Genomic DNA, 17,685 nt, shown 5'->3' on the forward strand with positions numbered 1-17,685 from the left:
CTCAGACATGTAGGGCTCTTGCTTCATACCTGCTTCATCTTTCTTGGCAGTTTCTTCAGTGAATCCTGACAGTGGGTGGTAGGACTTCAGCAGGAGAACAGAAAATATCACCCCTGTGTTTTAAACAGGAGATTTGCATGGGAAGGATGTTTCCCTAAATATGGTGTGCTGCATTTGTAGTCACTGATTCTCAGCCATGACTCCCTTGCCATCCTAGTTGTGGCGTGTTTTCTGGCCAATTTTACTAAACCACAAAAATAACAAATAATCTTTTTGAGGCCTCTTGCCAGTGCCAGCCATTGTGCAAACCATTTTATGTGCATTATCTCACTTGATTCTGATATCACATCAGTTAAGGGGGGAGTGTCCCCGTTTTGCAGAGAGAAACAAGCCACATCCCACCCAAGCCTGGATGGGACTTGATTCCACCACAATCCCTTTACCACACCACTCCATGACCTCACAAAATCTCAGCTGTTTGATGGACCCTGTGGGCCCTGTCACCACAACCAGGATGAAGAGAGAGCCACAATGATCAATCTTTTTAATTCAGGTAGAAGTAGAGGTTTTGCTTTTGGTTTTGGGAAAACAACCTCTGCCTTTGGCTTTGCTTTGGCTAGGGAAAAGCGACTTTCAAGAAATTATTTTCCTAGGTTTAATTATGTCCTATTACCAAAGTATGGGCATGCCTTTACCATATATTATTTGTGTTTGTGAAGAACAGTTCTCTAAAAATGGAATTGTTGGAATTTGAATATAGTAAAAGCTACTATATTCAAGAAAGAATTTAAAAGATTTTCCCAATTTATAAGAAATTCCAGCTTTTTAAAAAATATGGCTGCCTGTGTTCTCAGAATCATAGCTGGATATCATCAGAAAAGTTCACGTGACCATGAAAGTTCATTGAAAAATGCCAATTCTTGAAAGCAGAACATCTTTAAAGTGTTTCTAATCAATCTCCTGCTAGAGGCAGAGGCAGAACGACCCAATCTGCAGGATCACCTTTGCTGCTTTGCTTGTGCCTTACACCATTAAGTAATAGATGTCTTGAGAAGTCTTTGGAAGAGACTGAGCCCTTTCAAATCAGCTTGGAACAATCACAGTGTTTACAGAGTAGAGACTGCGACCCTTAGCAGACCTCTCCTAGAAAGGGAGGAGAGAGGGAAAAGAGGTGGAGGTCACACTAGACTCCCAGAAAGCCCACTCTGAGTCTGGGCCAACACTGCTAAATTTTTTTAACCTTCCTTCACATAAGAATGTAGTTTAGATGAGGAAATCATATAGTTTGGCCAGATATGCATGGAGCTCTCTGGAGAAGTTTGGAGACAAGTAAATGAAACCTGGATGAAGACTTCACAGGGATTAATATGAGTGCACAGATTAATATAATAAAAGGTAAAACATAAATACTATACAGAGGGGGATCCGTAGGTGGCTCAGTGGTTTAGCGCCTGCCTTCGGCCTGGGGCGTGATCCTGGAGACCTGGAATTGAATCCCACGTCGGGCTCCCTGCATGGAGCCTGCTTCTCCCTCTGCCTATGTCTCTGCCTCTTTCTCTCTCTGTGTCTATCATGAATAAATAAACTTAAAAAAATAAATACTATACAGAAGGTACTAGAGATATTTGAAGAATGCAAAAACTTTGGATTGGAAAGGGCTTTGTGGTGGTGGAAGCATGTCAAAGAGACTTTTTAGGATGAGTGGGACTTTGTCAAATGCTGGTAAGTATGGATGAGAGGCAAACAGAATGGGCAGAGAACCACATGCAGATGTAGAACTGGGAATGTTGGCTGATGTAATTTGGAGACATTGCAGAATTTTGGTTTGGTTGGTCAAATATATGTGGGAAGTAGAGCTGAAAGGTAGAAATAACCTAAATGGCCTTTCCATAATGGAAAGGACCTAGAGTTTGAATTTAGTTAGCAAAGAGCACCCATTCATGGTTTTATCTTGTCTTGTATCTTCCGTACTTTGGTTTTAGTGAACGATTTTGCCTTGTAATTCACACGGACCAAAGAAGTTGTAACAAGCCTCAGAGTTCACCCTTGATCTCCTCTCTTAAGGCAGCAAAAAGATCATACTTTCCACTATTCCCCATCTCAGTAAATGATACTTCCAGCCATTCCCACTGTGTTGGTGAACTTTGGGTTAGGATGGTTTCCGTATTACCAAATCAGAACTATCTGATTTGAGGGGGCATGGTTGTCATAAAACCAATCTATTATAAGTGACATATTATATATTAGAAATTCTATCTGAGGTAAATCACATGTAAAACAATTTCACATGTGTTAGGGGAGTATTCGTGGGAAGGCTGGGTGAATGGGAAGTGTGAAGAGAGAGATGCAGTCCTACCTGAATTAGGCTTGCTCCTCCTGCTGGGATGTGGGATGCCTAGAAATTTCTGCAAAATCTATTCAAGCTCTGTTTCTGAAGTATGAATCCAAAGAGGATCAGGGCCTTTAAATCGCTAGGAATTCAGTAGTTTTTGCCTCTTCATTTTTGAGAACCCAAAAACCTACTACTTTTCCTTTCCCAAGTTAGAGGTCTTTCTGCAACTCTAAAATGAAAGTCAAAGGTGGTATATTTCTTTGTTCCTGAAGAAAGGTATGGAATGAGCTAACCTTTTTTGTCTGTTGTGTTGTTTCTGTTTTTTTTTCCCCCGGAATTTTGACAGTGACTGATAAGGATTTCGCGCAATTAATACCGAAGAACATAGCACAGAGCACAAGCTCCACAAATAACATATTCTTAAGGAAATCTAATTCCAAACTTTTCTTCACAGCAAGTGAGAAACAAATGATCATAGTATGCAAGGAATCACCAAAGGAGTATCTCCAGCCTTTCAAGGACAAACTAGAAGAGTTCTTCCAGAAAGGTAGGGAACTGCATCAGGTGTGCATACATGAAACTCTGAAATATCCGCCATTCCAGCTTACTATGTAAAACAAAAATAAGTGTGGGGCATGAACTTGCAGTTATAAAATAAATAAATCATGGGAATGTATTGTACAGCATGGTGACTACAGTTAATAATACTGTATTGTATATTTGAAAGTTGAGAAGAGAGTAGATCTTAAAAGTTTGCATCATAAGAAAAAAATGTTGTAACCATATGTGGTGATGGATATTAACTAGACTTCTTGTGATGATCATTTTGCAATATACACATAAATGGTTGTGTTGTACATCTGAAACTAATATGTTATATGTCAATTATATCAATAAAAAAAGCATAAGGTAGTTAGAGGGAGCTTTTGTCTTTGCTAGGAGGTCAGAGGAAATACATGTAGGAACCTTTGGAGATGTATTAATATGCTCTTTCTACTTATTAATAAGGCCACATAATATCTCATCATCAACAAAAGACCATTTCAGCAGGGGGAATCCATAAAGTATGGCCAAACCACCTTGGGAATTGGCAGGAAAATTCTCAGTCCATGAGTCAGAGGAACTCCATTCCAGCTGTTCCTTTGGTGCAGAGATCACTGCCCACCTCATCCTTAATGATGGCTTGTTTGTGTTGAAGCAGAAGTCAGGAGTCCTCTCTTTACTGCTGAACCTCATATATGATGGAAGCAATGTCATCAGATAAAATGCCATCTTAAGAGCAGTGATACTACTTACCTTTATGTGTTATGTGACTAAAATTAGGTGTGCTGTATATGTGATTTATCAAAATAGATGTATTTGCTTCAGGATTATGCCAGATAAATATAACCTAAATGGCCTGAAGAAAAAGCAGGAAGGATTTCCTTTTGCTGACCCCCAATCAATAATTTCTGCTTTTGGCATTTGTAGAATTAACTTGAAATTAAGTTCATATGTGCTTAGATTCTGTTTTAATTTTTGTTATTGTTCTATATCTGGATAGTTCTGCACTGTATATAGGTAGGTTTTATCAGCCTGTGTACTATAATGGCTTTATCCTCCTTTCTCTTTAAACCAGCTAGCAAGAAATAAAAGATAAAAAATAAAAAATAAACCAGCTAGCATCTTCAAACTTATGTAGTGAATCTTAATTTTGGTTGTTGTTGTTGGAAAAAGAAGAAGTACAAATAGATTTAGAACCTTGAAAATCTTCAGTGCCTTGCAAAAAGGAATTTGCAAATCACTGTTTGGGGTTACGTGTTTGCTTCTCTGTTAGGTTTCTCAAGAAACTTCTGGTCTGTTCTGAAAGAGGAAACCGAGTTGAGGCAAACTGGACCTTATGTCAGCGAGGGTGTGGCCGCAGTAAAATCTTCTAGAAATACCCTACAGCAGTGATTCTCAATCCTTGCTGTACACTAGAATCCACTGGGGGAGATCTTTTTAAGCATTTGATATCCAGGCCAAACTCCAGACTTCCTATCAGCATCTCCAGGGGTGTGACCAGGCATTAGCATTATTGATTTGCTTCCCAGGTGATTCCAGTATGCAGTGCAGATTGAGAACTTATGTTGTCCAGCTTAGGTCACCATTCAGTGTATCTTCAAAGATGTTTATTCAGGGGTGCCTGGCTGGCTCAGTCAGTGGAGCACGACTTACTCTCAGGGTTGTGAGTTCAAGCCCCATGTTGGAGCTCTCCATGGAGCCTACTTAAATTTAAAAAAAAAAAAAAAAAAAAGGAACGGTGTTTATTCAAGAGACTGCTATATCTCAGGCACTCCTTCTTCCTTCTCAGGGACTGTCTCACTGGGAAAAGATCTCCAACTGAATAAAGGAGTCAGTTCTCCCTGAACCAACCTAGTGAAAGATGGGAAAGGACGTTAGAAATAACCTCAACTCATGCTTCAAACAAAAACAGCTAAAGCAAAGCACAAAAAGAATTTAAAGGAAAGCTATCACTTACACAGAACTTTAAAATATAAAAATAAAATGTAATATTATTGGAAGCTTAGACATTCCTAATATTGTGTGGTGGAAAGAGCCACTATTGAAATAGCCTGTTACCATCATCTTATTACTTAACTGAGTTGGTAAAAAATCAGTCTAGAATTGTACTGTCCAATATAAATGGCAGGCAGTAGCCACATGATGCTATTGAGCAGTTGAAATGTGGCTGATCCAATATGAGATGTACTCTAAGTGTAAAACACACAGCAGATTTTGAAGACTAGGTGTGAAAAAACACAAAATATTTCTGACTTTTTAATATTGATTATGCAATAAAATGATATATTGAATATATTAGGTTTTAAAATAAAGTATTATTGGGGATCCCTGGGTGGCTCAGCAGTTTGGTGCCTGCCTTCGGCCCAGGGAGTGATCCTGCGGACTGGGGATGGAGTTCCACATCAGGCTTCCCGCATGGAGCCTGCTTCTCCTCTGTGTCTCTGCCTCTCTCTTTCTCTCTCTCTCTCTGTGTCTCTCATGAATAAATAAATAAAGTCTTTAAAAAAAATGAATAAAATAAAATAAGGTATTATTATTAATTTACCTGTTTCTTTTAGTTTTTAAGTATGGCTACTAGAAAATTTAAAATGGCAGCTCACCATTTATTTCTATTAGCAATATTAGTCTAGACACATGGTCGCTTGGCCTTTCTTATCTCATTCCTTTTCTCCACTCATTCGCATCTCATTCCATTCCTACACTCCCCTCTTCATGTTCTTGCTCAGCTTAAAGCCTAGGTTACTGGAATGGAATTTCTGGAGCTAGCCCTCCCCACTTTTGCTCTGGTCCTGGCTGTTGTTCGGCTAACAGGTAGGGGTGGATACCACTTCATCAAGCTGTTCCTCTGTGGTTTGATGGGTGGGGGTTTGCCATTTTGCAGAATATACAAATGGAATGTCTCTTGGCTGCTATGGAACTCTAAACAGTAGTATCTTTTTTATGTAGATGTCTTACTGAGGAAAGGATTTTCCTTCCACCATAAATATGCACTATCTCCCTTGGATAATCAAATTTTTATGGCAATTATACAGTTTTAAGTATAGTATCTCATCTAAATATGCCATTCATTGTAAGAAACATCATTATTACAAGTACTACTAAGAAAGAAAAATTGCTGGCAATTAAGCCACAATATGTCATAGATCATAAGATGCACCCCCCAAAAGCAGGTGCTAAAATATGAAAATCCCATCAAATTGGAAGTTGATATAATATGCTACCATAATGAGGCATATAGAATCAAGGAGGGGAGTGCCTAACACTTCCAGGTAACTCAGGGAAGATTTTCAACAAAGGAGATGTTTTTATTCAGTTTTGACAAAAAAAAAAAAAATTAATGCCAAGATACTGATAATGATGGCAGTGACAGCAGATCAGTGGATGGTAGCTCACATTTGCAGTGTACTGCTGTACCCCCAGACACTCTGGGGAGAAGATCTTTCTTGTTTAGTCCTCATGACAACCCTCTGGAATCAGCACTATTATCAACCTGTTGTGTGGACGAGGACATTGCAGATTAGGAATTCTCAGCAGACAGGTTAGGGGCATTCCAGGCAGAGGAAAACACTGCAAATCTCAGGATAAAAGACATGAAGTATTTGGAGAATGGCAAGAGACTTGGTGTGGCTAGATCACAGGGCATATGGGAAGAACACAATACCAAAAAGGGGAGGAGAGTCACTATATGACTTGCTAAACGATCTGAACTTTGTCTTATAGGCAACTGGGAGCCTCTGAAAAGTAGTGTGTATGGGAGTGACATGGTCACATTGCATTTGTTTTGTTATGGTGCATGGAATCCCTTTGCTTTTTGTGGTTAAGAACTACATTAGGGGCTCCTGGGAGGCTCAGTCAGTTAGGCATCTGCCTTCAGCTCAGGTCATGATCTCAGGGTCCTGGGATCCAGCCCACATGGGGCTTCCTGCTCAGTAGGGAGCCTGTTTCTCCCTCTCCCTCTCTGGTTCCCCCGCTTGTGTTTGCACTTTTTCTTTCTCTTTCTCAAATAAATAAATAAAACCTTCTAAAAAATAAAAAATACTTAAAAAAAAAAAAGAGACAAATACATTATAACCAAGAGTAATATGAAGAGTTGAAATAGTAAAAGAGAGGCAGTATATTGAGTTATTCTACAGTGGTCCAGGCAAATGATGGTAAGAACAAAAGCAATCGCAGAAAAATAACGAAGGGACACATTTATAAAGCTTTTAGGAATTATAGGACGAGATAACCCAATCGAAGTACAGAAACAGGAGTTTTCTTGTGTGGATAACTGGCTTGATACTGATGAGGAGAACCAGATTTGGGATGGAAAACAATGTAATAATTGACCTACATATGAGACATCCTGGTAGAGAATATTGGGTTCATGAGACTATCATAGAGGGTAGAAGTTCAAGTCACAGAAATGAATGAGAAAGCCCAAAGAAAGGGTGTAAAACGAGAACTCGCAGTAGTAGTAGAGTTTCTAATCACAGGATATAATAACTATAGTTGAGAAAAGATACTTCCATACTTTCATAATATTTGAGTATTTGGCAGGAAAGCCAGTTTTCTATTAGAATTCTTATCACTCATAAAGTCTTAAGCAATGGAGTGCTCTATTCCTGAGAAGTCACATATGTGTTTGGTGACTCAGTTGATTCATAGTCTAATTTTTATATGAGCTGCAATTCAGTTCTTCTAACAACCATGATGATTTAATTTTTCTTTTGTAAATCATATCCTGTTGCCACACTCAAGGGGGGATGATGTGTTTGTCTTTGTATCATTCTTCCCTTCTCAAAATGCCCTTAAATAGCATTACTTGACAAAATTGTGGTACTTGTTCTTAACTAATTTCATTTCCTATGCAGAATAGAAAGTAATTTTAATGCCTCCATCCTTCAGAGTTGCAATCCATGGTATCTAAGCCTTTTTCCTTACATGATTTTTCTTTTCCACAGTAGGCTCTGTTGCTGCCAATTTACAGCACAGCGCAGAGTAACTGTGAGAGCATTACTTGAGCTCATGTTTTCCCACCCTCAGATCTAACGTAGTCATAATGATATGGCCTTCAAAAATGTGATGCTCACATTAAAGGTCCCCATAAACATGGCAGGGATCCTGTAATTGAAAGAAGGCGCAGAGCAACTGATTAGATCCTGGGTATAGATCTTGTAGGTGGTCTTTGCATGCTGTTAAATTGGTCATTTGTATTTATAGCTTTGGCAGGGAGGGCTGGAACCTAAACTGATGCTAATACCAGCACTCTCCCACACTTGGCCTGATCTCATTCTGCATTAGTTTTAGCTGGCATCCATGAGTGGAACCAAATCAAAATGAATCTGAATGAGCCATGTTAGTCCTAGTGTCTCAAATTATCTTCCGAGGTTCTTTGACCAGCTGAGATTAGAGGTATTCTTTATGTCAAGAAACTTTTCTGGTAAAAAGTAAATAGATAAATTTTACAAAACTAAAAAACAAACAAAACAACTCTGATTTCCTGCACTGAATACAAAAAGGATTACCTAAAAAGCTGAATACCCCATGATGGCTGAGACTATCTGGTCCTATTCACTTTGTCATCCCAGCAGAATGGAGGCTCAGTGTAGCTCATGATAGGTGTTAATAATTATTTGTGGAATTAATGAACAAACAGCCTGGTTCTTATAAAGGGCCTGGAGGCTGTTTGATTTTTACTCTGTGAGTTTTCTGTTTAAATTCTTTCAGAACTGGTAAATCATGCCAGAATTTGGTGAGATGCACTTTTGGTCTACAACACACATCTGTGGTCAAACCTCCTGGATATCAAAACATCCTTCTATGTCACAAATATGCATATAATCCCTTCTTAATAAATACTTAGTTTAGATTGACAAGGTCCCTAACTGAAACTCAAACTATAGACTAATCTCTTCAACCCCTAGCATATTCAGGCTTTTTATAGAGAACAGGAAGGACCAATGATCTGGATGGTGTAACCGGGAGAATGTGCACTCTCTGTAGAACAAACCATCTTCTTGTACACTTCACTTTCAAAAAAGGACCAGGGATGGCTCCAAATAACATCAATGGTCAAATTAAGAGAGTCTGTTGTGATTTATGAGTTACCAAAGTAACACAGCAATAATCTTTGGAAAGTGGAGCTACTATTTTATCAAATATTAAGTAGAGTGTTTTCTGAAAAGGTTAGTTTGAATCAGTTTATTTTGGTTTTTTTTCCTTCCCATAAATTTCTACAAAGAGCACCATTCTGCTCATCCCAACATTAGCTTCTCTCTGCTTCCTCCCTCTCTTTCTCTGTTCTCTCCCTCCATACTCACCCCTCACCTTTGTATATTTAATTTACTCAATTTTTCTTTTTTGGCCAAACATCCAGTAAGCTGTCTTTCCAAAAAATCTAATTCTCTTTTACTTTTCCTTTCTCTCCAATGAAAATTTCACAAGAAGAAAAATGTCTAAATTAGTTCTGTGTGTGTATAATACTGATATAAATACCTGGAAAAGATTATACCCACCCACCCCCAGAAGAAGGAAAACTACAGATCAATCTCACCACAGTTTAAAATTTTTAAATATAACAGCACATTTCATGACCAAAGGGAGCTTATTCCCACAATGTGAAGATGATAGGATATTGAGAAGTCTATTAACATAAATCATCACTGTTAATAACTCTAATAAGAAAACACGTATGATCATCTCTTTACATGCTAAAAAAGGCACTTGATAAAATTCAATCTATTCTTCATTTCAAGCTCAATAAAACATTAAGTACCATATACTTCCTTATTATAATAAAAATTAATCTGTGTCAGCCTCAGTTTCTCAACTGAAAAACTGAATATCATAGAAAATCAGTGTACCTAATACATAAGAGCTATGAGACAATGTTAAGAAATGAGACCAACATTCAATACAAAGGCAAATAATATGAAAAGTGACAAAAACTGCTCTTCAAACATATGAGAAGATATTGCCCTCAAAATAAAAGAAGTCCAAAAGAAATTACATTGGAATTCCATTTTTCATTTATAAGACTGGCAAAGTCACAGAAGTTTGATAACAGACTCCCCTTGGCAGCACAGTACAGTAAACCTCTGTCCTCTATTGCTTGTGAAAGTATAAATTGTTGTGATCCATGTGGAGATCTATTTAGCAGTATCTAATAAAGCTCCATGTGCACATGCCTTCTGACTTGTCAGTTCTACTTCTAGGCCCAAACCCTCAGATCTTACACATGCAAAGTGATTTCTGTACCATGCTACCTATTGAGACATTGTTTGTAATGGCAAAAGATTGGTGACATCTTCAATGACCATGAGTAATGAAATGGTCAAATTATGGTACTTCCAGACGGTGGAATACCTAGCATCTGCTTAAAAAAAATGAGAAATGTCTTTATGTATAGACAGGAAAACTCTCTAAGGTATATGTTAAGTGGAAAACAAGGGTCAGAAGAGGAGGTATATTACCATTATATCTAAAGAAGAAAAAGAAAAATGAATGCTACTTAACAAAAAATCTCCAAGGACAAATAATAAATTAATCTGGCAATAGTATCAACCATGCAAGTTGTCCTGTTTAGCTGGTATCCAGGCTGTTGTTAAATAGTTAGAATATTACCCCTGAAAATGCCCAGACAAGTTCATTATATAGTGGATAGGAAATGGATGGACGGGGTTCAGAAGTGGCATGGAGGCTTTTCATAAATCTTTTAATCAATGTGTACATCTTCAAAATATCAAACAACTAATTTCTTAAAACAAACAACTTTCTATGGTACTTTGCACTTACGTTTTGTCTTTAAGACTGCTTCCCTGGGCACCGGGGTGGCTCAGCGGTCTGCCTTTGGCTCAGGGGTGATCCTGGGGTCCTGAGATCAAGTCCCACATGGGGCTCCCCACAGAGCAACTGCTTCTCCCTCTGCCTGTGTCTCTGCCTCTCTCTCTCTCTCTCTCTGACTCTCATGAATGAAGTCTTTGAAAAAAAAAAAAAAGACTGCTTCCTTTTCAGATTTTCCCATTGTGGTACCCGTTGAGATCCCTTAGTCTGCTGAATCTAGCCCTTCCTGTTCAATTTCTGAGGAATTAGAAATGAAGTGGTCTTATTCAGTGACTCTTTCCCTCCACTGAGGGCTGGACTGGACCACTCAGAAGGAAATTTCAGGCTCTGTTTGTATTTTCCTTCCTTCCCTTCATGAGGTCTATTTAGCAGCATCTAATAAAGTTACATATGCACATGCCTCACAGTCTCCTCCTCAACATCCTCCCACAGCAGCTCTGGACAATGGAGTCCTCCCAGCACAGACACATGCACACACACTAAAGTCCCTCAAGTTCTTTCTTCTGGACTTAGACTGCCATCACTCATTTTGCTCATGGTTCAGTCACACTCTTATGATGCTCTAACTGAAATGTCCTTGAAGAGGCCTCTTTGAAATCTTTTTTATTAAAAGATTTTATTTATTTATTTACTTATTTATTCGTTCATTCATTCATTCATTCGTGAGAGACACAGAGAGAGGCAGAGACACAGGCAGAGGGAGAAGCAGGCTCCCTGTGGGGAGCCCCACGTGGGACTCGATTCCAGGACCCCAGGATCACGACCTGAGCCAAAGGCAGAGGCTCAACCACTGAGCCACCCAGGTGCCCCAGTATGTTAGGTCTTTCAATGAACTGTTTCTTGAACATACAGGGTGAGAGTATAGGGATTTGCATTTCAGATTACCCTGACACAGGCCAGCTTTTAAACCTAACCACAGGGTAGCACCAGCATCATTCGTTTATATCTTAAGAGGATTTTCAGGATCTGACCTCCCCAATGGATGTATGTATTTTAAGCCTTACCTGTAATTTTTGAAAGAAAGGCTTTATCTGCTGTTTTTAAGCAGTGTCTCAGAACTACATGCAAGTGGAAGAGGTGGTGGTGGTTTGGTTTGGTTTGGAGAAAAGAGTAGGATAAGTATTATTAACTCTTAATGGGTCTTCTCTGGAGCAGCAGGTATTTAGACAGACATGCATACACATGTGCCCATTGCAACAGCTCCAAACTTACATGACCAAGCTGTGTTAGTGGAACAGGGGCTATACCTTAAATTGACTTTTCTAACTTTGAGTAAGGCCTTTAACCGTCTAAGTATTAAAGTATTACTAGTGCCCACCTACTGCTGGTTTTGCTGGTGTTGATGTAATCCCTTCATCACGACAGAATCCAAGATCCTTTGAGATGACAATAACCTCTTTTTGATCAGTAGAAACATTCCCAGGTAGAAGAAGGTCATGAAGCCAAGTGAGCCACTCTCTTTCTAAGTGTAGAACTTCAGGCCCACTTGTGAATTCCCTTTACATATTTCATTGGCTTGTTTTGGAAAAACCAAGGGTGGACTCAGTTGTGTTCTCTAGAAGCAGGGTTTTAGTAACTTCTGAAGTTTTATTCATGCTATTAAGCTATAATCACAATATTTAATCCTCTGATCATGACTGTATGTACACCATTTGATGAAAAAGGGTTTTTTAGGTTTTCTGAATATAACAGAAAGAGCATCGTGCATGAAATTAGAAGACCTCTCTCTGAATCCCAGCTTTACCATTTAACTTTCCTGTATGACTTTGGACAGTTTTGTAAATTTCTCTGAGCCTTTTTCTTCTTATCTATAAAATGTCCATTGTGTAGCATCATTATGAAAATTAAATAGGGACGCCTGGGTGACTCAATGTTTGAGCATCTGCCTTTGGCTCAGGGCGTGATTCTGGGGTCCTGGGATCGAGTCCCACATTGAGCTTCCTGCACAGTCTGCTTCTCCCTCTGCCTGTGTCTCTGCCTCTCTCTCTCTCTCTCTCTCTCTCTCTGTCTGTCTCTCATGAATAATGTATAAAATCTTTAAAAAAAAAGAACTTAAAAAAATGAAAATTAAATGGGACCACATCATATGACTATAGAGCATTAATACAGTATGTTATTTTTAGAGCATAATTACTATCCTACCTGCCTTCTATGAGAAATACCAATTGTCTGAAATTTTCCCTCAATTTTTCAGTTCAGACAGGGAGTTGGGAGGATGCTTCTTGACTTCAACAGTTTGAAGCACAGTGCTTCGCTTAATATTCAGTTCTTTGAAGCTAATTTTATTGTTACTAACTTTCCAGGTAAGGAAACTATGAGGATTTCAGCAACTTACTCAAGGTCAATGTGATCTCAGTCCCAATGTTGGTACTCTGCCATCCTAATAACTTGGAAAATCACTTTTTTTCCCTGTGTCCCAAGGCCCGTGTGGGTAACTAGAAATAACTATTTTCTCTCACCATCTAAGGAGCAGACTTGCTGGCAGTAGCTCACCCCTCCCCGCAGGGACTCTTGTTCCAGGAGTCCTAATAGAAGCCCTCATTCTACCTTCCCCAGCAGCCACAAGAATTGTCATCTGTGCTTCAGAAAGAATTGTGGTGACAAATAGTTAAGTATTTTATGGAATCAGTATTGAGCTCTGCATTCTTGCATAATAGTTGTTTTCATGATAAATTGCTTCATGTAATTGTTGGCATCGCCACCACTTCCTCTCTGGATTCTTGACAACTATCAGCAAGGTTTTAATCAGTGATTGATTGCAGTTGCCATCACATGACTTCTCTTTGAAAGTACTTAGTTATTGTCTTCTTTATGCTGGAAGAATTTGACGCCTATACTGCCTTCTGGGAGTTGTTTTGCAGAATACAGATCACATAATACATGATTTTACAGATAATGCACAACTCTGGAAAGATTTCTTCATTCCTTCAAAATATGCAGATCTGTTTCTTCTGCTGAGTCAGTTTTGCTGTAGAAGAACTGTGGCAGCACTAGTAGAAGCCCAGGATGGAATGAGATCATTTGCAGGGAGCATTTAGCACAGAACCAGGCACTCTGTTAGCATCTGCTGCTACTGTTACATATTCAATTGTTTTATCACAGTCTTATCAGGTGGTTCCAAGAGGAGAGCCCAGAAAGTCAATCACAAAATGTTACTTTCTCAGTGGTGTGAATAGCTGTCATTCCAAATTCAAATGGCAAATAATAGATAATTCCAATGAAAAGTTGTAAATACTAGCAGGAAAATCATGTTCATCTTGTCCATCTCCTCTAAAAGTAATAAAAAAACAGTGGTTTTCTACAGGAGTGTGTCATTTCACCATTACAGTATTTTTAAAGTGTAATTGTGATTTCCAAAGTTATATCTTATTGATGGAAAGTATTTACATAATTCCATGAAAGATGGCCTGCCTCATGGATCTCCCATCATGGCTACCCCCAATCAACAATATTACCACCTAGTGGCCACCGAGTTGCACTGCAAACACACGATCCTTGAGACCCACAGAATCAAGTGCCCGTCTCAGTGGCTAAAAGATTGAGGATAACAGTAAACACCACCAGAGTAAACGACCTTATCTCTGATAACTGTTAATTACTGGAACATTCAAACTCTGTTTTATAGCAGAGGGGAGAATTATGAGACTTTGAAAGGTTGTCAACTGAGGCTAAAGAATATGATCATTAAATTTTTTTAATCCTTTTATGAATCTTTTGAATCAAGAAGAAAGCTATCTACCTCTCTCCACCAGCTTTTATATTTTTGATTGGTTTCTACTGTTTTTCTTCTGAAAATTAGATATGTGCATTTGAGTGGATCAACGGGGATAAACTATGGTTTCTTCCACTATAGGAAATATGCCATGTCAATTCGTGTCCTTACACAAAGTTAACAAAACCTTAAATGCTTAGCTTCCTGAAGTGCTGCTCCTTAATGGCACATCCTGTCTCCATGTCTGAGTCTGGCACCAGAACCTTTGTTATTTACCATTTCCCACCTCCCCCTAGCATCTACCAACTTGTTGACATTCTATTATTCATTGAAATAAACAAACCATCTGCCTACTAAGCTCATCTCACCATCCCATTTCCTTGCTGAAATAAATGAAATGTGGAGTAACTGTAATCATTCTAGGGAAGTGGAATGTATTCAAATAGATAATATAGGAATCCCTTAAAGATCTGAATTGCTCTTCTTCCCAGGAAGGCACTACTTTTCCCCTAAAATCTTCTCTTAGGTTTCATGATTCTATGATTAGGCCTCATTGCTGACATGATATATGTGTGTGATCATCTGCTTTCTTAAACTTAAGCTTCCCTTGGCATTGGCTCCCAGTTTGTACTCATGGCTGTGGCATTAATTGTAATTGGTCTGAGCTCCATGTGGTGAAATAGGTCCAACTTGTTGCCAGCAACTAATGGAGCTCAATAGTCTTGGGTAAGATTCAAGGGATGGGTTTTGTATCTCTTTCAAATTGTTTTCTTACTGTTTCTATTATAATCTCCTGGGAGACTGTAGTGTAAAGAGGGCTGGCTTTAGAATTATACAAACCTGAGTTCACATCTCTTCTCTAACTATTCTCAGGAAACTTATTTTTATCCAAACACGGCTGAGTTCTCTCATCTCAAAGACAGATGCTAACACCAGTACTATAAAGTTACTATGAAAATCAAATCACCTACCATACATCAGCCATCCAGTACAATATCCAGCTTAATCATATGTATAAATATTCTCTGCCTTCCCTTTACCCTCTCCTTACATTCCCTTGTGCTTTGCCGTGATTTTTATTTCTTGAGCCAAGTCAGATTTAGTTTCATCTAAGATACTTTGTTGATCATGGGTCCTTCTTTTACCATACTAGCACAGATATAAGCTGTTCAAAATGTTCATTAAACATCAATTTAATTCAGGTCTTATTATGTTCTAGGCACTGTGCTACTTGCTATTGATATGGGGTGAGCAAGATGAACACAACTTTGCCCCTGGAATTTATATTTGCTAGTGGAGATTATAGGCTGTTGGCATTAGAAATCTGTGGATGTATTCTGGCTGTCTCTTGCAATACAATCAACCACTTCAGAATTTGGCAGCTTAGATCGACAATGTATTACTATCTCCCACAACTCTGTGGGTTGTCTAGACTGAACTGAGTGGTTCTTGTCCTGAGTTTCCATGAGGTTGACATCAGAAGGTGGCTGGTTTTGGAATCATCTGATGACTTTTTCATGCACATGTCTGGATCCTGGGCTGGGATGGATGGCACAGGTGAGGATTGGCTGGACATCTGAATCCATGCAACCTCTCCACATGGCTTGGGCTTCTTCATCATGGTGGTCTCCGGGTAGTTAGACTTACTTACATAGTGGCTAGCTCTTTCCAGGGAAAATGTTTTGAATGAAGAGAAGCAGAAACTACCAATCCTTTTAAAGTCTAGGGATAAGACGTTGTGTCACTTTTAGTCAAAGAAGTTACAAGCCAACCCAGTTTTAAGGAGTAGAGCTATAGACTCCACTTCTCAGTGGAGAACAATGCTTATATCCAAGGAAGGAAAGAATTGATGCTGGCCATCCTGGAGGCAAGCTACTACTTTGTTTAATTGATTGTTCTTTAGTTTCATGGCCCTTGATATTTAGACCCTTCAGTAGTAGATTCTGGCTTTTATTTGACTTAGTCTGTCTATCAGGATGTGCAAAGCTGACCACTAGTGCTTGCCTGAGGAAAAGGCATCACTGTTGTCTTTAGGGGTCAGATCAATAGCAAACTATAGGTGTGTTTGCTCTGGTCCTTGTAATTTCTTCAGGATAGATGGTGTTTCCCGGGAATAAGGTTTTGTCATTCTCCTCTGTACCGTCTAAAAGAAACTTATTTCTTTGAGTTGCTACATGGGAAGAAATAAACAGCCTCGTAAGTAGTGTAATAATTGTCTTTCTCTGATTGACTTATTTCACTTAACATAATACCCTCTAGTTCCATCCTCATTGTTGCACATGCCAAGATTTCAATTTTTTTTTTGATGGCTGAGTAGTACATACTGAGTAATATATATATATATATATATATATATATATATATATATATATATATATATATATTACACCACATCTTCTTTATCCATTCATCAGTTGATGGACATCTGGGCTCTTTCCATAGTGTGGCTATTGTGGACATTGCTGCTATGAACATTGGGGCGCAGGTGCCCCTTTGGATCACTACATCTGTATCTTTGAGGTAAATACCCAGTAGTATAATTGCTGGGTCATAGGATAGCTCTATTTCCAACTTTTTGAGGAACTCCATGCTCCAAAGTGGCTGTCCCAACCTGCATTCCCACCAATAATGTAAGAGGGTTCCCCTTTCTCCGCACCCTTGCCAATATCTGTTGTTTCCTGACTTGTTAATTGTAGCCATTCTGACCCTTGTGAGGTAGGATCTCATTGTGGTTTTGATTTGTATTTTCCTGGTGCCAAGTGATGTAGAGCACTTTTTTCATGTGTCTGTTGGCCATCTGGATGTCTTCTTTGGAGAAATGTCTGTTCATGTCCTCTGCCCATGTCTTGATTGGATTATTTGTTCTTTGGGTGTTGAGTTTGATAAGTTCTTTATAGGTTTGGGATACTAGCCCTTTATCTGATATGTCATTTGGCAAACATCTTCTCCCATTCTGTCAGTTGTCTTTGGTTTTAAAATGCTTTCTGTTAGGGAAGCAAGAGAGTGGCTAATACAATGTATAGATAAGAGCCACTTCTAAATCACACTGAAATAATATTTTTTTTCATTTACTAGTTTATATACAAATTTTCTGCTCCTGAAAATGTAGATGAGAAACTAGAAGGGCTCCTGGGTGGCTCAGTCAGTTAAGCATCTGCCTTTGGCTTAGGTCATGATCCCAGGGTCCTGGGATTAAGCCCCGTGTCAGGCTCCCTGCTCAGCAGAGTATCTGCTTCTCCCCCTCCCTCTGCCACACCCCCTGCTCTTGTTATCT

General features: G+C 38.9%; 1 protein-coding gene across 24 annotated transcripts in view; it reads left to right on the top strand.

Annotated features, from left to right (window-relative positions):
- The window catches only part of FMN1 (formin 1), a 433,877-nt gene that overhangs the window by 318,277 nt on the left and 97,915 nt on the right, over nucleotides 1–17,685 (top strand). For 22 of the 24 annotated variants that reach the window (XM_025473314.3, XM_049104447.1, XM_025473306.3 and 19 more), the window contains one exon: nucleotides 2,787–2,879. The exons of 1 other annotated variant lie outside the window; for it this stretch is intronic. In XM_025473314.3, the coding sequence (XP_025329099.1) occupies nucleotides 2,787–2,879 (93 nt within the window). Of the gene's footprint in view, nucleotides 1–2,786; nucleotides 2,880–4,664; nucleotides 5,179–17,685 lie in introns of those variants that run through there. One more of the 24 variants, XM_025473320.3, reaches the window with a different exon arrangement.

The sequence above is a fragment of the Canis lupus genome, chromosome 30 (assembly GCF_003254725.2).
Source record: "Canis lupus dingo isolate Sandy chromosome 30, ASM325472v2, whole genome shotgun sequence".
NCBI lineage: Eukaryota > Metazoa > Chordata > Mammalia > Carnivora > Canidae > Canis > Canis lupus.